The sequence below is a fragment of the Colletotrichum navitas genome, assembly GCF_030913465.1.
Source record: "Colletotrichum navitas strain CBS 125086 chromosome Unknown LY79scaffold_8, whole genome shotgun sequence".
In the NCBI taxonomy this organism is placed as follows: domain Eukaryota; kingdom Fungi; phylum Ascomycota; class Sordariomycetes; order Glomerellales; family Glomerellaceae; genus Colletotrichum; species Colletotrichum navitas.
Window position 1 is genome coordinate 72,084 of NW_026850554.1, and position 23,792 is coordinate 95,875.

Consider the following 23,792-nt stretch of genomic DNA (forward strand, 5'->3'; position numbering starts at 1 on the left):
CAGGTGCGTGCCGTCGATCGTCCCCTGCGATAGCAGCAGTTTCTCCTCAGACTTCTGACATTGATTCAAGAGTGGCTTCAGGCCAAGACGAGGCGCTGTGGATTTTGAGCAAAGCAAGACATTGATGGTAGTCGTTGAAAGGCAAGCGAGGCGATGCCAGCTCCATACAGACTCGTGGGCAGAATGTTAATTGAATCGCTTGGTTGATATTGAAAGTGCCCTGATATCATCGAAAATGCACCCATATCGAGCTGAACATCTCGCTTGAGTGCTCACTCTGTAGTTTTAGGACCGAGCACGGCTCCGTCTGGATAGGTACTGACTGGCCTCCCCTCAGCTATCAAACGTTATGTCCTTTTGATTGTGCGATGATAGTGACACCGCTGAACACGGACCTTGCAACGGCATTATTGGCATGCAAGCAAGCGTCTCAGCCTATTAGCTGCCAATACGTAGGGTGAAAATGCATGTGAATACATCTGGTGGCCGAGACCTGCAGTCAAGGTTGTATCTCAAGCAAGGGTTCCTCCCCCTCGTCTTCTTCTTTTCCCCCCAAAGTCGGAACTCGCAAGAACAAGATATAGTGGTGGGGACGCTGCTGCCAGTCTTGTTGGCACTGGATGCTCAAAGCTTGTCAGCATACCTAGAATCATTGGAGGAACAAGGCAGACCGCCTGGTCCTGGGCCAGGCCCGGGGTTTCCGAGGGGATGGTGCAGCATGGGTTCGGCACGCTTGCCTCCTTTCAAAGACTGATAACAGGGACACCGACTCGAGTCGGTGAAAGCAAGAGTTGAAAAGGTTTCCAACGCCGCCCTTTCGGTTTTGGGTTGGCAGGTGGGTAAGGGGGGCAGGTCCGGTAATGAATGCACTTATGCGATTATGCAGGGAGGCCCCGGCGCTATGCATTGCAATCAGGTCGAGTGCACGGGTGGGGAGGAACTCCGAGCACGGCGGATCTTGGAGGAGCGGAGAAGGACAGATATTTGCCGCCCAACTCTAACATTGCGTCAATTTCCTGCAGTAGCAAACCTAGTGATGAAAGCTTTTTGAAGGATCACGAAAATAAGTCTTGTGGCGTGTCTGGCAGCGGCAGAGCCGGCCCTAGGGCTCAGGGTGTTTTCGCAATGCCAACTGCCGACTCAATGGCATGGCGAGAGTGCTGGTGATGTAATGTTCGGTACAAACAGGGCTGATAAGAACTGGGGAGACGACTTAAGGGCTAATTGGGCGAATTATGTAGTGCCCCGCGATAAGGGACAACATCGGGGGGTTCGACAAGTTCAAGTTTCAGTTCAGCAGCCACCGCTCACCAGCAACCATTTCTTGACGGCGAGGGTTTCCCTGTAGCGGCCGTTAAGACGGCCCCCCCGTTCGAATGGAGCCCCGCGTAGCAGAGACGTATCGGCACCGATCTTGCCCAAATGGGCCCAATGATAAGCTGCCAAAAAAAATTAAAAATTTGCTTGCTTATCCTTAGCATTGCTGCTGGCTGCAACCCGGCCAGCCCTTGACACTTGGGACGGCGACACCTGTAGGTCCGCTCTTGTGGAGGAGCAGGAAGAGTCTCCCTCCCCCGTTTGCTGCGTATGACTCTGTGTCCCGGTGCCCGTGCTCCTTTATTTTTCTACCCGAGCTTCCGCTCACCTACCTACTTGCCTTTCTTTTCTTTTTTTACCCTCTCCCCTCGAACAGAAAATCCTGCCACACCAACCAAACCTCTCACAGAATATCTCCGGCCATCATCCCTCCAACTCTACCAACGACTCGGTTCCGAGCAAATTTCACTACTCTTTTATACTGATTGACCCTTTGCAAGCTGCCCTTATGAACGGGCGTCCTTCAGTCTTCACCTCTCAGGTACGTTGAGCTGCTGCTAATTTTTTTTCTTTTCTTTTTGTCTCCTCACGGTCTTCGTGATATCTCCCCCAACCCCGCTGTTAAAGTGTCTCATGCTGGTGCCCATAGCCCAATTGAGGCTAACGGGCCTTGCTTGTACATCATGGCATTGCTTCTTGTACTACTCTTCAATTTTGAAAAATGTCGGTTACTGACTCGTTATCATTAGGATTATCTCTCAGGTTAGTTAGCACAATGCTCTCGGTTGACTCACCGCCCCTCCACGGAGAACACCCGGACTGACCATGCCCCCAACAGACCACTTGTGGAAGGCTGCCAGCCCATAAAGTGTCTATTCATTCAACCTGCAACCAACTCTACCTAGTCACTTCCCCAAAATAAAAGCCAACATGTTCTCCCGATTGGCTGCCTTCTCCAAGCCCGCGGCCAAGGGTGCCGCCGGGTTGAGCTCCGGCCTCCGAGTTCAGACCCGATTCCTCTCCGGCCAGGCCGCTGGCAGCAAGGGCCGCAAGATGCCAGTTACCCAGACTCGCGCCACCAGCCCCGTCAGCAACCTCGACGCCACCCTCACTATCCGAGTATGTCACTGCCGAGATGCGTTCCCCTTGCTGTAGACGAATGCTTGCTAACATGGCGACTCGCAGGATGGCCCTGTCTTCTCCGGCCGTGCTTTCGGAGCCAATTCAAACATCTCTGGCGAGGCCGTCTTTACCACCTCCCTCGTGGGATACCCCGAGTCCATGACCGACCCCTCGTACCGCGGCCAGATTCTGGTCTTCACCCAACCCCTGATTGGCAACTACGGCGTGCCCTCCAACCAGAGGGACCAGTGGAACCTCCTCAAGTACTTCGAGTCCCCTCACATCCAGTGTGCCGGTGTTGTCGTTGCCGACGTCGCAGAGCAGTACAGCCACTGGACCGCCGTCGAGAGCCTGGGCAACTGGTGCGCCCGTGAGGGTGTGCCCGCCATCTCGGGCGTCGACACTCGTGAGATCGTTACCTACCTCCGTGAGCAGGGTTCTTCCCTCGCTAGGATCTCCATTGGCGACGAGTACGACGCCGATGAGGACGAGAGCTTCATCGACCCTGGCGCCATCAACCTGGTCAAGCGCGTCAGCACAAAGGCTCCCTTCGTGGTCGAGTCCCCCGGCGCCCGTTTCCACGTTGCCCTGATCGACTGCGGTGTCAAGGAGAACATCCTCCGCAGCCTCGTCAGCCGTGGCGCCTCCGTCACCGTCTTCCCCTACAACTACCCCATCCACAAGGTTGCCAACAACTTTGACGGTGTCTTCATCTCCAACGGCCCCGGTGACCCGACCCATTGCCAGGAGACCATCTACAACCTCGCTCGCCTCATGGAATCCTCCCCCGTCCCCATCATGGGAATCTGCCTCGGCCACCAGCTTCTCGCCCTGGCTGTTGGTGCCCGCACCATCAAGCTCAAGTACGGCAACCGCGCACACAACATTCCCGCCCTCGACTTGACCACCGGCCAGTGCCACATCACCAGCCAGAACCACGGCTACGCCGTTGACTCGTCGACCCTCCCCAGCGAGTTCAAGGAGTACTTTGTCAACCTTAACGACGGCTCCAACGAGGGCATGATGCACAAGACCCGCCCCATCTTCTCTACTCAGTTCCACCCTGAGGCCAAGGGCGGCCCGATGGATAGCTCATACCTCTTCGACAAGTACCTCGAGAACGTCCAGCTTTTCAAGGACAGCGAGAAGATCTTCAAGGACAACCGCCCTACCCAGCTCATGCTCGACATTCTCGGCAGGGAGCGTGTCGGCGTCGAGCCCACCACCCTCGCCGCGGCCGCCTGAGTGTGTGTAATGGTGTAGTCTAGGAAAAAAGATTGTTTTTGTTGCAAAATGGGGGTTTCCGGGTTTCACAGTTTAGGAGTGTCGCGGTTTGGCATCAGGGTTTTTGGGATATGGACGTCAGGGAGACAACGACGGTCCTCTCTTCCCCCCCATTTTTTTTTTATTACAGTTCAATATTAGCACACAAAAAGCTACCTCCCCAAAATTGAATTTCAGTATTTGTCATTTGGGGCTTTCTCCGCCCCTTCCTCGTATCTTTTACTGAGGTGTGAACCGCAATTGCCAATAGCAGTGACAACGTGGTCTCGATTGGGCGGCAGGAAAGTCATGTCATGGAGGGCTTCCGCCAACGTATGCACGTTAACCCACATCCATCCTCCATCATGCAACCACAGTTGACAGAATCAAAACAGTATACTGGCGTACATATCTTTTTTCTTGGCCTGTCTCCCATTCTTAATATCGATCCTCCCTTACTTCGTATCGACGCATCGGCCACTCTTGTCTTCCACCATCGTCGTCATGGCTGATCCGAACGGCAACTCGTCTGACCCCTAGGCAGAGGCAGTGGAAGAGTGGGAGCAAGAACCACATTGGTCAGAGGAGGAACAGGCATGGATGGATGCACAGGCTGAGCGTGGATTCAGCATGGAGGGTCTAGGGCCGCCTTCAATCGACATTGGTGATGCTACCGCTATTATGGACCGAAACGCTCTCAGGGAACTCAGGCGACTATATTTTGAACCCAGAGCGCAGCATGGTGGGAGTCCGCAGGTCCAAACTCCAGGCTGGCAAGCTCAGTTGTCAACTGGAAATACGTCAGAACAGCAATCCCAGGCTTCCAGACAGGGGACTTCCCCAAACTTTCCAGTTACGCCGGTTACACCTCAACAGACGTTATCGACATCGCTTTTCGACTCCCCTCAGTTTACTTTCAATGATAACTGGGAACATCTACCTGTTCAGGAAAGCCACAACGACTTCATCCTGGAGTATTCCGTACAAGGACAAGCCGACCTAGGGACACGTCAAAGACAAGCCATAGTTCCTTCGCAAGATGCAGGGCCTTTCCAAGATGTACAACCTTTGCAAGACTCACTGCAACTAGAGTTCCCGTTTGATGATAACTCAGTATATCTACCTGTCCAGGAAAGCTACAGCAACTCCATCCAGGAGTCTTCTGTGCAAGGGCAGGCTGACCTAGGAGCATATCGGAGTCAGGCGATAGCACCTACGCAAAATGCAGGGCATTTCCAGGATGCAGATCCTTCCCAAAATACACAGCCTTTGCAAGACTCACTGCAACTGGAGTTTCCTTTTGATGATGACTCGGGATACACACCTTTTAAGGAAAGCCATAACGACATTATCCCGGAGTCTTCGTTACAAGAACAGTCTGAACTAGGGACATATCAGACACAGGCAATAGCACCTTCGCAAGATGCGCAGCCTTTTCAAGATGCGTTGCCCTTTCAAGATGCATTGCCTTTTCAAGATGCATTGCCTTTTCAAGATGCATTGTCTTTCCAAGATGCAGAGGATGAACAGTCTGAACTAGGGACATATCAGACACAGGCAATAGCACCTTCACAAGATGCGCAGCCTTTTCAAGATGCGTTGCCCTTCCAAGATGCATTGTCTTGCCAAGATGCAGAGGATTTCCAAGCGGGGAGATGACGACATCATTAGAGGCAAGCGTGGGAGAGTCTCGGACTATTCTCGGTTGGGCTATCAGCAGTATTGACGCTACCTAGTAATATGATACATCCCCTGTATCTTCTCTTGTTAATGTTTCCATGTGTTCTCCTCCCACGGCTGCATCCTTGAACGACATTTTCGGTTGTTAGTCCGATCTTGATTCTCGTCTGAATTTTCGTCTCACACTTGACAATGTTGTCAAGTAGGCTGACGGTCGACGCTGCCGCCTCGCGGTAGTGCTGGAGATGCGCCTTCCGGGGGGGGGGGGGGGGGGGGGCTGGATGTCACGATACGGGGGAAGTGGTTGGCCTCGCGCGAATCACTCTCCAAAAGGGAAGAACGTGCAAAACGTGTCGGAAATTGGGAAACGCCTTTGCAGTCAACCAGCCACTTCCCGACGAGGAACGGAGCTTTCTTGTGAATGCCTGCCCGTCTCGCAGGCTGTGATTTATGTGTGGTATCGGGACGTGGACGGCACGTCTCTCTATGGAACCCCAAAGCCAAGGGGCAAAGATGCAGTCTAAACCAGCGTCTTGCTTCTGCCGTCGCAAAAAAAAAAATGGCACGAGCAAGAGCCGGGTCCTCCTTATCCACCCCCCCTCGTGAAGGGCTCCTCCATGCTCCAAACCAGGAGCAATTATCAGTTATGCAGTATTTTCTTCCCTCCTACCCCCCTCTCTGTCGCGGTGCCTCCGGTTTTCCTACGTGAACGCAACTATTGTAAGAAAGCCAGTCCTTCACTTCGCCTTCGCACCTATGCCAGATGTTGACGTTATGTGTTCTCAACACAGCCAAAACTTCCACACACTCGCCTCCCCCTCGAGATGTGCAATGGGACAACCCGACCGTTTGGTTCAAACCTGCCAAGTATCCGCGAGAAGTTGCTGCATTCCTCCTTTGCCCAAGATATTCTGGTGTTGGAGCTCTTGTCGTTGCGACAGCCGCCAGAAGGTCCAGGGTATAGGGGACACGCGCAACGTCCAGATTGTTGCAGTTGATACACGCGATTGTGGCCAATGATCTTGCGCGCGCAGCGCGTGCCTAAAACCGACTGTCGCGGTCGTCCGGGCGGAAACGGCGTCCACCATCGTGACGAGAACCAAAGTTTCCGCGGTCGCCCTGTCTGTATGGGCCACCTTCATTGATACCAGGCAGGTACCGGTCACTGACCATGCGGTTTCCACGGCGGCCATTGCCACCGCGTCTACCGCCGCGTGGTGGAGGAGGACCTCTGTACGGCGGTGCTCCGCCAGCCCCCTGTCGACGCCGCTCAGCTTCTCGGTGTGGAGGGCGAATGCCCACGAAATTTTCTTTGCCGCGGTCGACAAACTTGTCACCATTTTCGAAGGTGTATCGGTTAATTTCGGTCTCAGAACCCAGGTCGCGATCAATCTCAGTAGTGTAGTGGGAACGCATATTCCTAATGCGCCTAGCACCCAGATCATCAGAAACAGGCTGATAAGATATTGGGGGACTGGCGCGGGTAGTTCGGATATCGCCTCCGGGGAAGCCCTGAATTTGTCGTGGGGGTCTAGAACCGGGTCCGCGTGGCGCATCCCCTCTGGGTCCGGATGGCGCACCTTGTGTTCCGAAACCGCCACGGGGGCCAAGAGGAATGGCGTTCACATCTTTGACCGCGGGACCAGATGGTGCAAGCCTGGTTGGTTCTGGAGCTGGCCGTGCAGGCTGGGTTGCAGAGCCCGAGACCAGACTAGCAACGCCGTCGTCATCGTAGAGAACCTCGAAACGAATGCTTCTGTCGCGGCTTTGAGCCTGCTCCTCGTCAATCCATACTTGGACCTTGTCTGTCGGAACGAAGTCTACCCACAGCTCCTTGCGGTTGCTTTCATCCGGCCAGCGGAGGCCATGCAGGGCGTTGCGAACGCGCGAAGCCTTGGTGACAGAACTGAAGACAGCAAATGCGTGGGTCTTGACTTGGTCGAGGTAGAAAAGGTCGATGTCGTCATCGTTCGGCTCAGCATCAGCAGGGGCCGCCAGCTCGACGAGATGTGCGCGAACCGTGTCTTCCTTAAGGGGCCTCATAAGGTTCCTAATGTAGAGGGACTCGGTGGCATGATGCCTGGCTGCTTCGACGGTTCTCTCATCATCCATGGCACCGTGTTCGTCTTGATGGTTCGCGTTCTGGTGGGCTGGCTCAGGGGTAAAATCGACATTCATGGGCTCTTCGCGCGCTGCGGCATTCGAAGCATCGCCTTCATTGACCTCCTCATGAATTGCATCATGAGAAACAACCATCTTCGTGTCCTCGTCGCTTGCACCAGGCGGCGCCTGGTCCTGTTCCATAGGCTCGGCGAGGTTCTCTGAAATGACCCTCGCATCCTTCGCGATATCGTCAACGAGACTCGTGCCTCCTTCCAAGCCCTCCTTCAACGTCTCTTTGACTCCCTCCTTGACCTGGTTTATGACCCCGGCGATGCCTGGTTGCCCCGAACCCTCGGCATCGTTCTCCATGCCTGCGTCGATGCGATCCTGGTCTGCCTTGACACGTTTATGAGAGACCGACTCGGACGACTCGACTGGGCTCTCTGATCGTCGCTTCCGTTTCTGCGCATCTTGCGCTATCTCGGCAGGGGCAGGAGGTGTGGGGTCCAGCGCGGCGATCGACTGTGGAACGGTCGTAGTCTCCTGCTTATCCAACTCAGCAGTCGATGGCGGGTGGCTAGCTTCTGAGCCATTCTCGACTACTTCAACAACGGTGGTCTCGGCCTCAGCGACGACGGGATTGCTCGGAGTGGTGTCGATGGGGATGGTTTCAGCTGCGGTAGCCTCCTCAGTCTCGGGCTTGGGGCTCGCAGCCAGCTCAGGCTCTGCTGGAGATGCCTCTGTGTTTTGCGCAGCAGCCTCGTTATCGTTTTCTGCAAGGCGATCGACAAGTTCCTGCTTCAGGCCTGCGACTGCAAGTCCTCTGCGCTTCAACTCCGCCTTGAGTTGGACGACGGTTTGTTTGCTCCAATCCTTCATCGTGAATATTTGCTGGCTCGGCGCAAAGGCTGGAGCATAGCTAGTCGTCTGAAAGTGACGGCGTCGGTTGTAAGCAGGTGTGCAGAAGAATAAGATATGCCTTGCTGGGATGATATGCGCGCTTTGGAAAAATGTAATGTGGGCAAGTTTGTGTAGTTGGAAGGCTCTAGGTGAGGTGAGGTTCGCGGTGGTGGCATTGATCGCGTTGTCGCGACCTGAAAAATTGCCCCCGTCATGCACACCAGCGCCTCTCCACTAAGAGCCAGCACGTTGTCAGGCACGCTAGGAAAGCAAGAAAAGTCACTAGTGCAGGGGTTCCTTCCCTCCTTGATTGATCGATCCCGCCTGGAAAATATGTCATCTCTGCGAAAGGCCCCATAATTCTATTTCGCTAAAAGTTGGGCCGGCCATCTGCCGGGAGATCAGCTCTATCTAGGTCACGTGGATTGCATCGTAGAAGCGAGAGAGTGCATGTTGATAGGAAACCAGGCATCAAGGTCCAATTTAGTTCTTTTCCCCCTGCTCCCATGCATGTTTGTCCTATTGTATCGTTTGTATTAGTAGTGTTTCTGTCTGTCGAGTGTCTAAACAACAAAGTTCACAGTCGAAGGAGGGACAGAACAATTCAGACGAGGCAGGCAGGGAGGGAGGTTCAAGGGGGTCGGTCTACCAAGTGTGTGTGCACGGACCAGCTCTTTGGCTCATTACACCAAATAGGTAGGTAGGTAGATACCTAACCACCGTTCTGGCCTTGCCTGCCTGCCTACCTACGAATATTCACCTTGCCCGTAGTAATCGCCTGCAGGCGCGGGGCTTTTTTTCTCTGGGTTTTTTTTTTTTTTTGTCTCATCGCCATTGTTTCTCACCGCGTGGCGACTCGAAAAAGGACTTCAACGGCTTTCTTGTCCGACCGCCGCATCCGTCGCTGCAACCGCCGCAGACAATGCCATAAAGCTCCTGGTGCCTTCCGTCATTCTTTCGACCGGAACCACTTGAGGCACTGGCGTACTCCTTGCTTCCTGTCTCTGTGCGAAGTCACTGGCACATAGTCAAAAATAGAAGTCTTCAGATGAAGAAGCCACGAGGTTCGACTCGACAAAGAAATACACCTTTGCAGCTGCCATCATCGCCCAACACCTTCGTGAGATGACAAAAGCGTGACAGTCCCGCAGCGCCAGCAGTTCCTGAGCACCGACACCTTGGAATCTCATTCCGACCTTGCGCTTAATGCCACTCGGTCAACGCTACCACCAAGCAAACTTTGAGATGAATCGACACTCGTCGGGATCCGTGAGGAGTCGCTCACCGGCGTACACTCCGCCGATCAACAGGCCGCTCGGCCACAGCCGCCTCAGCGACACACCTCTCACCGATACTCCGCCAACAAGTGCGAGCGCCGGCAGAGCGGGCACCCCCGCATCCGACAGGATCCTGTCTGGCCGCGTCAAGAAGACGCCGCGCAAAGTCGCCAGGAGAAAAGAAGATGTCTTGAGCGAGAAGGAGAAGGAAGAGGAGCGCCGGCAGCTGGATGAAATGGATGAGGAAAGAAAGCTTTTCCCTGGCAGCGACAACTGGACAGAAGATGAACACAGGCTCTTCAGGATTTTGTACATGAGACAGTACTGTCCTCTGTTGCCGTCTCATTGGGACATGGACTTCCGAGGCATTCCCATCCCAGATATCCTCTTTGCGAGCTCTGATGCCCACCCGCCCGTCATCAACTCACGATCAGGCAATGATTTCAAGGGTGAGCTTCGATCAATGGTGTCTGAGGAATCGGGAGTTTGCTAACTTACAGTAGCAACCAGAGCGCTTGCCCGCCTAATTGAGCTCACGGGGCATGTACGAGGGCTTTGTCAGACGCGTCAAAGACACAGAGCAAAGATGCTTATCGAGCGGGAACTCCAAGAGTACATGAAATGGGCTGAACAGGATGGAGAGTACGGTCACCTTGACTACTTGCCGAACCTGATTATTGATATGGTGGACACAAAGATGACGCCTCAGGCAATTGAAGAACACATGCAGCTCCGTCTCAAAGCTGCCGCCGCCACCCACCGCGCACATTGGAGGAGCGACGAGGCGGAGTCCGCTGGCAATCATAAAGACATAGACGAACGCGAGCCCAAAATAGAAGACGATGAAGACACTGAGCCCGAAGACAATAGAGTTGTCCTCGTGCCCGACAAGTACCCGACGCCATCCCCGCAGAAGCCGCACACGGAACCTCCATCTACCCTACTGCACAACGGGGCCAACGACGATTTTGCTGGTGACCACAAACTTCCAAGCACGGAATTCGACAGCACGGCAGAGGGGTCGATCAGTGAATGGGATAAACTATACACCCGTCGCCCACCAGTCTTATATGGACTGTTCATCGTCAATACCTCCGTCATGGTGCTGACCATCGACTCAGCAAAAGAAGGGGACGAGGCCTACGTCAGCTATCAGGTCGAAGTTGGCTTCAGTAAGCGCTACCAGGCCGTATGGAACGCCATCACCATCGCAATAGTGGTCTGCCTGGCGAGAGATGCCATGATGGATATGAAGGAGGGCTTTGGCCACTCAATGATTGATGGAGACAGCGATCCTGATGCGTGATGCGACGGAAGGATTAGTTGAGGCTGCCATGGACATCGGCATGCCTCGAGCTTCTCCACTTAATGACCTGGACGGCTCTTTGAATGCGGATACCCCTATGTTGTTTTTATTGGCAGACGCTGCAGATACCACTTAGTTAATTATGATGCAATATCCCAAGAACACTTGCGTAGAGACAGCGTAGTCAGACGCCCGCCACCTTGAGCAGGGTGGTCTTGTTCGAATGGCCCGAAATGACATTCTAAAGAGTACGATTGGCTTATATGGCTGGAAATGGACACGGGCTTTGGCATGCTCCCCCGGTCCAAAATTGAGAGAACAATTGCCCGAACCCATGTGGATGTGTTTCTATCACACTAAGAAAGGCCGCGCAATTACGGATAGTATCTCGACGTCTCACAACATCGGCGGCAATGCACAAGTTCGGAAATAACCGGCGCCCCTCTCTATATCTCCGAGAGCCGTATCCGTAAAGGCTCGGCATTTTTGTGCATCGGGCCTTGTTCATATCGAGGGTCGGCTACCGAAGCAGACCACGAGAAGAAGGGGATGAAACTTTAGCAAACGGGGGCGGAGGGTCACGAGGAGAAATTTGGATTGAATTCATCACTTATCTCGTCTCATCCTATCACCGAGGGATCGCTCTGCAATCCTCGTGATTACGTATTATTCGCAGGGTTCTAATTCGTTACAGCCCGCGAAAAGGACCCTGTCAGCTGATTCATATCGTCTGTCACTGGCTCACGGGCGACGGGGCAGGGAGGGGCGCGCCCGCCTTTGCGAGCTTCTCGGAGCCGGACTCCGGCCTGGCCTGGTCTGACGTGATCCACTTCCTGCAGAGAACGGGGAGGATGGTCTTTCACCTACTTGGGGCCATTTGTCACTTTTTGGAGAACTGGTAGGCAATAAAGGATGGGCGGTGGCGTGTGTGTGTGTGTGGTGGATTGATAGGTCGAGAGCCGAGATCGGTGATTCCTTGGAATCCTCAATCCTTCCTGTCAAATGGAGCGGAGGGGGGGAGGGGGGCTTGGATATTCACATCCTTTTTGTCGTTTCCGTTCACAGGTTCTAATGATGACAGGGCAGATAGACAGTGAGACAGTTAACTGTGGCAGTCAGAGCTAGCCAGCCAACGTCAGGTTTGTTTGTAGCACCTTACTGTCTCAAAAAGTGCTCTATAGCATTGTGTTTATTCTAGAACCCTTCTATTGTGTTAAGTATTGGGCATAGTGCTTACACTTCGGTTTTTAGACTGTATTAAGTATTAAGGAGTCTTCGTATTCTTGTGTGCCTGTGCGTCCTTCAGAATGATCGCCTTAAATACGTGCCTCGGTACTAATGATGACAGCTGCCAAATCACCAGGCGTCTGACTAAACGGTGCTACCCAGATACCCAATATATTTGTTTGCCTCTTTTGTCGGATAGCGTTCGTATTGGGTGTGTTGCAGTGCATCTCGGGGAGGTAACTTGTGTCTTATTTCGGTAAGCCAAACGTTGGTACGGATGTGCGCTGCCCATCCGCTTAGGTGAATTTGGATTCCAGAACCTTGGTGAGAGACCAAACCGCAGGAGAGTGTCTGGGGATTAATTGGGTCGCACGCCCTTTCAAAAGTGTTGCATCTCGCTTCGGTCGGCGGGACAGTGCCGGTCGAGTGAGAGGTGATGGGAGGGAGAAGGGGTGCTGGATCGGCCCACACTAAGGATCTCCTGGGCATTATATGCGCGTACTCGTCCAGTATAGTGCTTCACGGCCTTACCGCCTTGTTTGATGCCGTGCTCATTGTTTTCTTCCCCGGCCATTCGTGTAACACTACGCCCCATATGCTGTCAGCAGGGGCATCAGTCAGTGAGGGACGAAACATCGACAGAAGGTATTTTAGAGTTGCCATGCAGTACGGATACGGAGACAATCTTGTTTGCAAACTCCGAAGTCTCTTCCTCTCAGGCTTCTGTGGGGCGGCAACCCAAGGGTTTGGTGCAGGACATTGACATGACGGAGACTAGCGTCCCTTCTTCCCCCCCTCCGCCAGACCGGAAGCCGGAGACTAAGCAAATGAGAGGCGAGCTCGCTAGGTAAGATGGAGTCAAGTCGCAGCGCAGGACGGCAGCACCCCTCCTTGGCCAACGAGGAGAGCCGGACCAGGCAAACCGGGAAAGGCTAATTACGCCGTAATGTATTTATTAGCTGGGACTGGGCCTAGGATTCTGGAGGCTTATCGCCTCATTGGACCCTCGGTTGTTGCTCTCTGGGTCCGGGTGTGATCAGGATCTGGGTACTGACATTCGTCGTGTTTTGGGCCCGACAGAGGGCAATCCTCGGTAGCGGTTAACAGGCAGACAGATTGCGGGTCAAACCTTAGCATCTCAGACTATCTCAAAGTACTAACCCACCTCCTCTTAAGTCACAAATTCTCCACACCACTAACTTCAAATTCTCTACACTACTAACTTTAAATCCTTAACTTCTAAGTTAACAAAAAAAGAAAAATAAAGCTTCTATAATAGTATATACTATAGCCTAATTATCTTTATCTAAAGGTTATATCTATAGAGGTAAATTTCTTTAAAAAGTTAATTTATACTACTATATTTTAGATGTACTTTAAGCTAATAGAGATATCTCTGTTTTCTTCTTTTTTTTGTAAGAAAAGGGTAAGCTGGTCTGTGCGTAGGTCTATGCAGGATTAAGCGAGAGACTTCAAGAGGTACTTTGATGACTCAAGTGCTGCCCTGTAATGTGTCTGCCTGTTAACTGCTACCCAATCCTCGTGATGATGCTTGTTGCTACTGTTATCCTGCATGCATATATAGTACATGTAGGTTGTGCTTTGACTCGAATCTTGTTTCTAGTTTAGACAGTGGATCTCGAGATGCACACCCTCACTACCAGACTCTCACAGTCAGACAGAAATAGGGTCGCCTTCGGGAACGATTAAAAAAACAAGCAAAGGCTCTGGGGACGCTCCCCGTCCTACCTACGTAGTAAGGGCCTGAGTGTCATGAATGCCGCGATGCTGGACGAAGGCTGCAGCAGGACGGGGCCGGCGTCTTGTCGCTTGCTCAGTAGGGTTGGACACCCCTGTCACCGAGGCCACTAGTGTCTTAGGGACAGGTCTCGTCTTGACCAATCAGAGGTGACCTGTTGTAATCCGTGACCTCTCAGCCAAGATCTCCTTACGACTGCCCTCCGATTCACCCCCATTTGTCGTCCGTCGCTCGTCATTGGGAGGCCCAGAAACAGCACGCAGTTGCAGGCGAGGCCCTTCTGTTCTCGTGATTTTCTGCCACCAACGCCGCGGTTTCTTCCATCGTCGCCCTGCTTACTCGATGCCACCTTCCGCTACACTACTCCCACCACATAATACCTACCTACTTACCTTACCTACTCGAGGACTACACTGTACCTGCTACCTGCTAGGCCAACACCTGCCTTGTCCGAGATCTACACAGGCCTCGGTGCTTCTGAACCCCCTTTGCCAGGCCCTCTCACCGCCCGGTGAACCCTCCAAAGGAGCCCACTGCCCTTCCAGGCGACGACTCCTACATGTCTGCCAATACAAGCAACAGCCGTTGTTTTCTCCTCAGCATGCACTCGAAATCACCATCTTTACCCTCCTAGTCCGCGCCATCACCTTGCCGACTCTCTCACCAGCGCTCTTGGCCCAGCAACTTTCCTTTGGGCCCTCAACAACCCCCCCGAGTCAACCCCCTGGCATTGGCCCCTCCTCCTTGCCTGTCTGTCTACTTTCTTACACACGCCACGCTGTGCTTGTAGAGAAATATCCAACAGCAAACGCACTCCTTCTTGGCCTGGAACGGTGGCGACCTTTGGCCACTTACCTTCTCGCAGCCTCCGCCCCCGACTCCAACCCACCTGCCCTGTCAGCCGGTTCTCCATAGCTATCTACTGACGTTGTCGCTGTTGGCTTGTGGGTGGTGCTATTCACGTACACTGACGCTCCTCCGGACTGTCGGCCGTCGAACCACCTTTGCACCGTGGTGGGGTTGTCTAAGTTCGGCTTGGCTTCGACATCTTTTGTCCTCCCAACGCGCCGCTCTCGACCGCCTGTCCATTGGCCATATCCTCTATACTCCGAGGCCGTTCATTCTTGCTTTTACCAAGACTCTCAGTCTTTGTAATTGACCACAATCCCTTTTGCCTTTGTTAAGGTCTGTTTACACACCCTGCCTCAACTCTAGCATCTCCTATTGCAGTCAATACCTCCCCTGCGGTCATTGCATTGTTACCCGACCGAACTACGCTTCTCTTCGAATGGCTATGGCCGATGGCATATCGCCGGCGGTACAGGGGTCGGCGAAGCAGTCCCTCTCGACCATTCGAACCGCTCTTCCATCTCGGCGAATGTCTCCCAAGGCTCGCGACGAAGGGACGCATGGCGCTGTAGAACAGACGAGAGGCCCCAGTCCAGTAAGCAGGGGCGAAAGCTTCGTGGCATCAGCAACCCTACAGTCGGGTTCCCGGCGTAGTCCATCAAGCGAAGCCACGTTAAGGTCACAGGGGAGGAGTCCGGTTTCGATGTCCAGCGACAGCTCCCCCAAGGATGTCAGGTCTCAACCAAAACCCAGCCCGGCACCGACGGCGACGAGTTCATCAGCGGGCCAGACGGGCCAGGTGTGCAGGTAAGACCCCGGCGACCTCTGAACCCAACCCCCCCCCCCCCCTCTGGGGTGTATTCTGATACTTGACAGCAACTGCGGTACGACACGGACACCGTTGTGGAGGAGATCTCCACAGGGCTCGACGATATGCAATGCTTGCGGCCTGTATCAGAAGGCAAGAAACGCCTCGCGGCCGACTAACCTAAAGAAGCCTCCGCATCTCGTTGCTGCGTCGCCAAGAACTGTTCCCCCAAAGATTGCCCCCGCGCCAGGCCCAGGTCCGAAATATCTCAGCGCTCCTGCTCCAACGTACGTCACCGAGGAACAGCAGCCATCAGGTACTTGTCCCGGCGGTGGGAAATGCAACGGCACGGGAGGTGCCGTTGGTTGCAGCGGCTGTCCTGCTTACAACAACCGCGTGTCAAAGTCAGCCCACCTGAATGTCGGTCAGGGGCAAGGTTGTGGAGGCGGGTCTTCAGGTCAGTCTGCTGGTGAGCCGATGGCCGTAGATGATCCTGCAGCTCCAGTCGACATTGCTGCATTGCAAGCCCAGGGGCAAAATACGAACCAGACGGTTGTGATCGCTTGCCAAAACTGCGGCACCACCATCACTCCGCTATGGAGGCGAGACGAAAGTGGCCACACGATCTGCAATGCTTGTGGTACGTGTTATCTTTTCCCAATGAACAGTCTGGAAGATGTTCCCAAGTGCTGACATAACCAGGGCTTTACTACAAGCTTCATGGTGTTCACCGACCTGTGACGATGAAGAAGTCGATAATCAAGAGGCGTAAGAGGGTTATCCCGTCTTCGTTCGGCGGCGAATGGACCGAGGAGATGCTCGAGGGATCCGAAACGCAGAGCGTGGCTCCGGAGGGTAGTCCTGAAAGGGGTACCATGAATGAAGACGGGTCTATCAATCTGGGCTTCCGACGTCGTGAAGAGAAGACGAACACCGTGACCATGCTTCCGGATCCTAACCTGCGCCAAACCCGACAAGGCTCGCCGCTGCCCTTCCACGATTTAGCCGCTTACCAATCATCGGGCTTCCGGACTTCACACCCCTATCCGGGATCGCTCAACGATGACAACCGACTCGCTCCGATCACGTCGATAACCGCCGCCGGCGAACGGCAATCTTCCCTGTCTCCTGCTTCCTTCCTTTCTTCTAGGAAGCGATCGCTATCTGCCGAGGGAACCCTCCCAGGCGACGGTGGGCCGGATACGTCGAAAAGATTGTCGTCCATTAAGTCGATCCTTAACCCCACCAGCGCAGATGACAGCCCTGCATACCACTCAGGCAGCGACGATGCTGCAGAACACTACGCCCGGTCTGCCATGTCTCCCGCCGCCTCTGCGCCGAGTCCCGGGTCGTACTCCAACACCCATACTACCCCTCTTCCGTCTCCAGGGCCAAGTAGCCAAACAAGCAACCTAGGTTACAGGCCAGATAACGAGAGGCTCAAGGCAGAGAAGAGAGCGGCTCTTGTTCGAGAAGCCGAGAGGATGAGGGAAATGTTAGCCGCGAAAGAGAGGGAGTTGGCGGAACTGGGCAACGAATAAACGCAAGCGAGAACGAAAAGTTACAAAACGAAGTAAACGAAAACGGAATTACCCAGCATTGAATTACTCGGCGAGCATCACGGGTACACATAACCCTTGGATTCGCTTTCCTTTTCTAATGCAACGGCGGTGCGATGGCGGCATTGTTTCATTACTACCTGGGGCGGACTAGAAAACAAATCGGACAGGGTCTGGCCTTACACAAAAAGTGTAAGGATTGCGTGTCTTTTCTGCTCTCATTTCGGCGCACTTTCAAAGGAATTCAGCATCCCGAATCTTTCTACCGGCACACGACACGGCGTTTCCATCGTTACGAGGGCCAAGCTGCAAAAAAAGGGGGGGCTCAGAGGGTATTTTTCACCACGGACAAGTGAATTGCGAAAGGATTAGGTTGGAATTTTTAATGTGTTTCTCAAGTCGTTGTCGAAGGGTCTGGACAAGATATCAAGTCACCACGTTGAGACTGGAAGAGGCGTAGAGATGGCGAAGCCTCTCAAAGCATGCGAGGCAACCAACAAAAGGAAGCGTCACCGGACGACGCGGGTTAATCGCCCCTTTTTTGTTTCTTTTTCTCTTTCTTCCTTTTTTTGCGCCATAGTTTGCGTGCCATATCCTCGCAAGAGGAAGCATAGTTACTTGCTTGGGGGGGGAAATATGAACGGTTGGTGTGTGCCTTTCTATAATGAGTCTCTATTTCCCTCCTTTCCGTGTTTGGACAGTTCGTCTGACCGCGCCGAGACTTTTGATGTTTGCCGGCACTTTTTGCCGGTTCCTCGCTCGGCCTACAGACGATGACCAAGGTAGGCAGTAACCTTTGACAGAGTCCAGTGGTTTGAATTTTGATGGGCCAGGGAACTGCGGTAATGGTAATGAAGGCTTATTTGTGACTTGGTGTTCAGGTCAGCCGTTTCAAGCTCTCACCGTACCGCTCGCGCCCCCAATAGAATGGATTGGATGCAGAGGGGGGGGGCAAAATGATGTGAGCAGTCTTTGCCGGGCACACAACATGTTTGTTTCGAGGGCAAAATCAGGTCTGTTTAGTAGCCGTTGCGGATCCCACAAGCAATACCCTACTTTTCCCAGTCTCCCTTTCTCCTTACACCATCTAAAGAAATGTGATACACTGTGCCTCCCTACCTGGCACAACTTGCCATCGAACAAACGGAAACGAGGCCCACGCTCTTTCTCTCCCCAACTCACACACAAAACAAATACTGCTCGTGCTTTACGTCGTGAACGCACACAATATACACAGCCGACCCAGCGGGGCCAGACGCATCCACAATAGGGAGGTTTCTGCCGGATTGTACAGGGTTGTCCCCTACCTCGTCGCTTCTCTTCTCGTGTTCTCTTTCTCGGATTTCTTGTCAGAACCGGGGGTCATCGTTGGTTGAATCGTTGTGTGGAAGTGTTCGTTTTCCTTCTCTTCAGTATCTTGATTGCCGAAAAAGAAAAGAAAATCCTCAGCAAATCCGATCCAACTATGCTCGTATAACGGGTTGAAATTTTATAACGGGGAAAGAATCCGCGCCCCTTTCCTTCCCACCAACGGTTTCAAGGTTGTGGGGAAGGTAAACAGAAGGCATCCGAGAATGACAATTTTGGTCTTGTGTGGTTAAAAAAGGGGCAACTAGCTTACACCTGCTCTGCGCCCCAGCCGCCGTCGGCCTCGCGCATGTTGGCTGGCGGCTCGATCTGGGGGACGAACTCGAGGACGACGTAGGCGACGCCGATGAGGCCGACAATGGAGCCGGCAATGATCTTGAAGACATTGTCGGAGAGAAGAATGGAGCCGATGAAGATGTAGACTGTGAGAAGGACCGCCGCGTTAGAATCGCCAGTGCTTTTTGCGCGGGAGTCGGTTCGCTTGGAAAACTTAAGACTTACAGACGCCACGGCCAATGAAGGAGAAAAGAAAGGACGCGTAACGGGAGACTTGAGGAGGAATTTGGAACTCTGGAGCCCAGGTTAGAGAAGCCGCGCAATATACAAGAGAGTCATAAAGTACCGAGCAGAGCGGTGCCTAGTCGAGTCTTCATTAGCTATGTCACTGGCAAAAACAAGCGCATGCGAAGGCTGAAAAGAGGGTAAGCTTACAAAGACCGAAAATGATCACGTAGGCGCCAACAATTATGCCCTGGCTATACGAGTATGATAGTCAGTCAAGATCCAAAAGATGTCTCTGCCGCCCTGTGTCCTTTTCGTTGCGCTGAGGGGGGTTCTTCGTCGCACGAGGAGCCGTGCGCGCGCGCATACGGACATGGGGGGAGAGGTCCGTCGGAGGAGATGGGTGCGACGTACAAGTTGAAGTGGAAGAATTGAGCAATGCCGCCCAGGACCATGATGGTCGCGGTGGCCAAGTTGACGAGGCGACTGATGAGAGAACCATGTGGTTAGCGATTTGCGATTGCGCCAAGAACATCCAGAGAGCTGCAGGGTAGCTCTGCAAGGGTTTTGTTTGGAGGGACCTACAAGGTGTCGGAGAGCTCCATTTTGACGGATCTGCGATTGCGGATGGTGTAAGGAACGGACACGAGTTCGATGTCGGGTGTCGGGATAAGTGGCAGAAGAGAAGGAGAAGAAGAAGAAGCTGACGTGGATGGAGTGGCCAGGCAGCCGGATATCGTGGGTTTGGGAGAAGATGTGTTGTGTCTTGAGTGGATGTGAGGGAGCAAGGTGGATGCAAGGTGTGACGTCCGAAAAAAAAGGCTGACGAGTCAAGCTCGGTTGTGTTTGGCTCCTGAAGCTGGGAAGCCAAGCAGGTTAGATACAAGGAATGGCGGTGGATACCAGACGGGGACAGGTACTGATACCCGCCCGAGACCAAGCCGCATGCGCAAAGTATATGCCCAATCGGCCAAGCGTAAAGTATTGAGTACTGGCACCAGCCACGTACGGACCCCCAGCCTCTATCTGTAAGGGGGCTCTCAGTGACACTAACACCCGCTCTGACAGGCGCCGGATGGGAGCTCAGTGACCGCCTTCCGGAGTTGGCCGACATGGGCCTGTGAGGATTTGCAGCGCGGATTGGCTGTTCATTGACAATGCTTAGCTAAGGTGAAGTTAGGAGAGCTTCACGCGATCAAGCTTTCAACAGCTTCGGTTCGGTTGAGGGTCTAATATCAGGACCTCTGCCGCGATCAACTGTTACTCTCATTCATTCCGCTGCGTGCTGAAATGTGAGAACGCTCGTTCAATTTTATCATTCGTCATCGATTGTACAATAACATCCGCTTCATGTTCTGCTGGTCATGTTGATCCTTCGAGCTTCAATACCCAAACAGCGGCCCATTGGCCGGCTGCCAGGGCGAGCTCTGTTCGCAGGTATCGTAAGCTTTCGGAGGTCAATACACACTCCTCCGGTGCAAATGAAACACCACTCTCTTATCAAAGATATCAGAAACATCGGCATCATCGCCCATGTTGACGCTGTAGGTAACCATCCGATCCGGGACTTGCATTAGCAAGCTAGCTGACGCTGTCACAGGGCAAGACAACAACGACTGAGCGCATGTTGTATTACAGCGGCGTGACGCATCGTGTAGGAGGTGTGTGGTGTTGACCGGAACTCTCACTCAAACCCTTCAAGCCAAGCTCCGCTCCCCTGGTGGATTAGAATTGTGGCTTGGAGCAAAGGAAGACTTTCATCAAGGGTCCAGGCTGACGACAAAACTACAGATGTCGATGCAGGAAATACAGTGACCGACTTCCTCGATCTGGAGCGGGAGAGGGGTATCACAATTCAGTCAGCAGCCATCACTTTCAACTGGCCACTGCTTGAGGAGTGTCCGCAGGGCACGAAGCCAAAAACGATCAACCTCATCGACACCCCAGGCCATCAGGACTTCAGATTCGAGGTCGACAGATGTCTACCCGTTCTTGATGGCGCCGTATGTATCATTGACTCGGTCAAGGGCGTGGAAGCTCACACGGAGAGAGTATGGGCTTCGGCGCACGACCACAAGATCCCTCGCATCGTCTTCGTCAACAAGCTCGATCGAGAGGGCGCTTCCTTCCGCAAGTCAGTGCTGGAGATCGGGTCCCGCCTGAATGGATGGCCGCTCGTTTGCCAGATTCCATGGTGGGACGGCGACCAGTTCGTGGGCGTTATTGACGTTATCGACCGCGTTGGTTACCGGTGGAAGACGGAGAAGCAAAAGACCAAGTACGGGTTCGCAGATCTGCAAGAGGTGCTCTCGGGCAATCCCCTTCTTGAGGAGATCGAGACAGCTCGCGAGAGGCTTGTGGAGGGACTTGCTGAGTGGGATGAGGTCATCATGGACTTGTTCGCTGATGACCCTAGTAAGATCACTGGAAAGATGTTGAAAGACAGCATCCGAAGAGCCATCCGTAGCGGCGATGGTGCTGTCATACCTGTGCTAGCGGGTGCAAGTTTCCGCCACATTGGCGTAGAACCCTTGATGGACGCCATCGTCGACTATCTCCCCAGTCCAGACGAACGCCCAGAGCTCGAAGTCCGTGCAGGGCCAGCCAAACATAATCTGGTGCAGCTTCTCGGGAAGAACACGGAGAAAAAGTCTGGTAACCACCGTGTCGCGGCTGTGGCCTCGGTCTTCAAAGTCTTCAACCACCCCAAGGAGGGGGTTTTGAGCTTCGTGCGGGTCTACTTTGGCGAACTCCACAGGAATTCGTCTACCTGGAATACGCACAGCCAGCAAGCTGAGCGGCCGTTCGGCTTATTGCAGATCTCTGCGGCGAAGACGGAAGACATACAGCACCTCGCCACGGGCCAGATCGGCGCCATCAAGGGCCTGAAGAAGGCACGTACGGGCGATACGCTCATCACGGCCGTAGCTCAGAGACAGGTTCCGGACTCACTCAAGAACATCCAGATTAGACCGCCAGAGATCCCCCGCCGGTGGCTTTCCTCGCCATCGACCCGCACGGCACGACTGCCGCCAAGGAGCTGGAGATCGCGTTGGATAATGCATCCCGAGAGGACCCCAGCTTGAGGTGGAGCCGCGACGAGAAGACGGAGCAGTTCATCCTCCAGGGCATGGGCAAGCTGCATCTGGACATTGCCGTCTACAACCTGAAGCAGAACCCCAAGGTTCAGGCCGACTTCGGCCCCATAGAAGTCGACTACAAGGAGTGCCTCACCTCTACAGTTGGACCGCACCACGTTACTTTCGACAGGGTCGTCGCGAGCAAGTCGGGCAAAGTATCGTGCAGCGCTGTCCTCGAGCCTCTGGAAGAGCATCACCGCCAAGCCGGCCTGGAGCCCACCATCGAGCGTGACGGAAACATGATCCACGTCATCATCAACCTTCCGGAGGACGGCACGGCCAGCTTCGATCCGGAAGAAGCGCGCCAGCAGCTTATCAACGGCGTCGTCTCCGCCGTCGCCCGCGGCCCGCGCCGGGGCTCCCCAGTGCAGGGCTGCCACATCACCATCACCGTTGACGCGGCATCCACGGAAAACCCGTCGGGTGGTCACTTCACCGGCGCAGCGTCGCGCGCGGTGCGCGAGGCCCTCCGCGAAGCGCACACCGCTCGCCAGGCCATCGGCATCCTCGAACCTGTCATGCTGGTGCACATCAGCTGCCCCGAGGCGGCGGCTGGCATGGTGCAGCATGACATCAGCTCCGGGGCCGGCGGACACGTACTTGAGGTCAACGACAAGTCGGCCGAGTCGAGCTCCCGGATTGACGTGAGCAGAATCTACGCGCCGCCGGACCCGTATGAGACGGTGGCGTCGCTGCGGGGGAAGAAGTCGATGGCGCGGACGGTAGAGATTGTGGCCAAGGTGCCGTTCAAGGAGGTGCTTAATTTCGACGAGCATCTCAGGGGTAAGACTGGCGGCCGACACTCGATGACGATGGCGTTTGACAGCTTTGACCGCGTCGTTGGCTCGAGGGAGAAGGCACTGTGAAGGAAGGCGCGCATGAGTGCATGTATCTATAGTATTAAGGAACGGCTCTCACAGATGAGGGTCGTCGAGTGTACAACCGTAGAACTTCTCGCTATGAATCCACAATACGCAGCATGTAGAGCTGTTTGAAAATGACCCAGAGCTGCCCCGGGTGTTGTTGAACGAGACCCACACACCACCGGGTGCCGGCCGGGTCGATCCCAAAGTACCCCGGCCTGCTGCGCGATAGATGATTCTGACTAAGCGGCATTTTACATTCGAAGCATCCGTACCTTGGTCTCAGAGGAATCAGACAAAAAAAATGGCAAAGCTCACTCGCATCGACGACTGCTGGAAAAATAAGAGGATAAGGGGCTTCCCAAGGTAAAAGAAAAAACGTTAAAAGAATTGATAGCACAACCTGGTTTCGATCCAGGGACCTCTGGGTTATGAGCCCAGCGCTCTACCCCTGAGCTATTGTGCTTATGCTTTTCTGTTGAGAAACTCTCTCAGAGCCAGCATTATGACGCCTAGGCAACGGGGCTATGACTCACGCCCCATTATTCGATTACGCTCAACACCCAACCCGGCGCTCAAGGTCTCCCAATAAGCTATCGATGTGCCCAGATCACCCCCTTCGAAAGATGTTGGTTCGAAACGTCGAGTCTTTGGGCGTGGCGGTGATTGTCTTGGGAAGTGCAGCACTGGCGGTTTTGTACTTCGGTTCGCAACATGGTCAGCTGCACGCCACATTGAGTCTCAGAGGCA

The 23,792-nt window shown here is 54.0% G+C and overlaps 9 protein-coding genes and 1 non-coding gene across 10 annotated transcripts; 7 read left to right on the forward strand and 3 right to left on the reverse strand.

Moving 5' to 3' along the window:
• Positions 1-2,247: 2,247 nt before the first annotated feature.
• Positions 2,248-3,684, forward strand: LY79DRAFT_666615 (carbamoyl-phosphate synthase; the record flags this gene model as incomplete). The annotated part of the gene is made up of 2 exons (XM_060563254.1): positions 2,248-2,436; positions 2,503-3,684. The coding sequence occupies 2 exons, from the start codon at positions 2,248-2,250 to the stop codon at positions 3,682-3,684; spliced, it is 1,371 nt and encodes a 456-aa protein (XP_060418086.1).
• A 648-nt stretch (positions 3,685-4,332) lies between these two features.
• LY79DRAFT_576610 (uncharacterized protein) lies at positions 4,333-5,361 on the forward strand (the record flags this gene model as incomplete). Its single annotated transcript, XM_060559809.1, has 1 exon — positions 4,333-5,361. The coding sequence occupies one exon, from the start codon at positions 4,333-4,335 to the stop codon at positions 5,359-5,361; it is 1,029 nt and encodes a 342-aa protein (XP_060418087.1).
• Positions 5,362-6,423: 1,062 nt separating this feature from the next.
• LY79DRAFT_666616 (SAP domain-containing protein) lies at positions 6,424-8,364 on the reverse strand (the record flags this gene model as incomplete). The annotated part of the gene is made up of 1 exon (XM_060563255.1): positions 6,424-8,364. The coding sequence occupies one exon, from the start codon at positions 8,362-8,364 to the stop codon at positions 6,424-6,426; it is 1,941 nt and encodes a 646-aa protein (XP_060418088.1).
• Positions 8,365-9,630: 1,266 nt separating this feature from the next.
• Positions 9,631-10,968, forward strand: LY79DRAFT_587356 (uncharacterized protein; the record flags this gene model as incomplete). The annotated part of the gene is made up of 2 exons (XM_060560760.1): positions 9,631-10,111; positions 10,166-10,968. The coding sequence occupies 2 exons, from the start codon at positions 9,631-9,633 to the stop codon at positions 10,966-10,968; spliced, it is 1,284 nt and encodes a 427-aa protein (XP_060418089.1).
• A 3,079-nt stretch (positions 10,969-14,047) lies between these two features.
• Positions 14,048-15,056, forward strand: LY79DRAFT_380742 (uncharacterized protein). The gene has a single exon (XM_060552858.1). It carries the CDS (start codon positions 14,297-14,299, stop codon positions 14,867-14,869), a length of 573 nt encoding a protein of 190 aa, XP_060418090.1. The 5' UTR covers positions 14,048-14,296; the 3' UTR covers positions 14,870-15,056.
• On the forward strand, positions 15,057-17,392 carry LY79DRAFT_380743 (GATA zinc finger protein). The gene is made up of 3 exons (XM_060552859.1): positions 15,057-15,610; positions 15,680-16,251; positions 16,314-17,392. The coding sequence occupies exons 1-3, from the start codon at positions 15,243-15,245 to the stop codon at positions 17,150-17,152; spliced, it is 1,779 nt and encodes a 592-aa protein (XP_060418091.1). The 5' UTR covers positions 15,057-15,242; the 3' UTR covers positions 17,153-17,392.
• Positions 17,393-18,052: 660 nt separating this feature from the next.
• On the forward strand, positions 18,053-18,613 carry LY79DRAFT_380694 (uncharacterized protein). Its single transcript, XM_060552857.1, has one exon. The coding sequence runs from the start codon at positions 18,159-18,161 to the stop codon at positions 18,438-18,440; it is 282 nt and encodes a 93-aa protein (XP_060418092.1). The 5' UTR covers positions 18,053-18,158; the 3' UTR covers positions 18,441-18,613.
• A 174-nt stretch (positions 18,614-18,787) lies between these two features.
• LY79DRAFT_666619 (COPI associated protein) lies at positions 18,788-19,644 on the reverse strand (the record flags this gene model as incomplete). The annotated part of the gene is made up of 6 exons (XM_060563256.1): positions 18,788-18,960; positions 19,040-19,108; positions 19,161-19,175; positions 19,250-19,293; positions 19,454-19,525; positions 19,625-19,644. The coding sequence occupies 6 exons, from the start codon at positions 19,642-19,644 to the stop codon at positions 18,788-18,790; spliced, it is 393 nt and encodes a 130-aa protein (XP_060418093.1).
• A 559-nt stretch (positions 19,645-20,203) lies between these two features.
• On the forward strand, positions 20,204-23,159 carry LY79DRAFT_541239 (translation elongation factor G). Its single transcript, XM_060556921.1, has 5 exons — positions 20,204-20,583; positions 20,640-20,700; positions 20,831-21,978; positions 22,011-23,045; positions 23,100-23,159. The coding sequence occupies exons 1-4, from the start codon at positions 20,404-20,406 to the stop codon at positions 23,043-23,045; spliced, it is 2,424 nt and encodes an 807-aa protein (XP_060418094.1). The 5' UTR covers positions 20,204-20,403; the 3' UTR covers positions 23,100-23,159.
• Positions 23,160-23,436: 277 nt separating this feature from the next.
• LY79DRAFT_t50 lies at positions 23,437-23,508 on the reverse strand. Its single transcript has one exon. It is a non-coding gene; the product is annotated as a tRNA-Met (tRNA).
• Between the last annotated feature and the right edge of the window lie 284 nt (positions 23,509-23,792).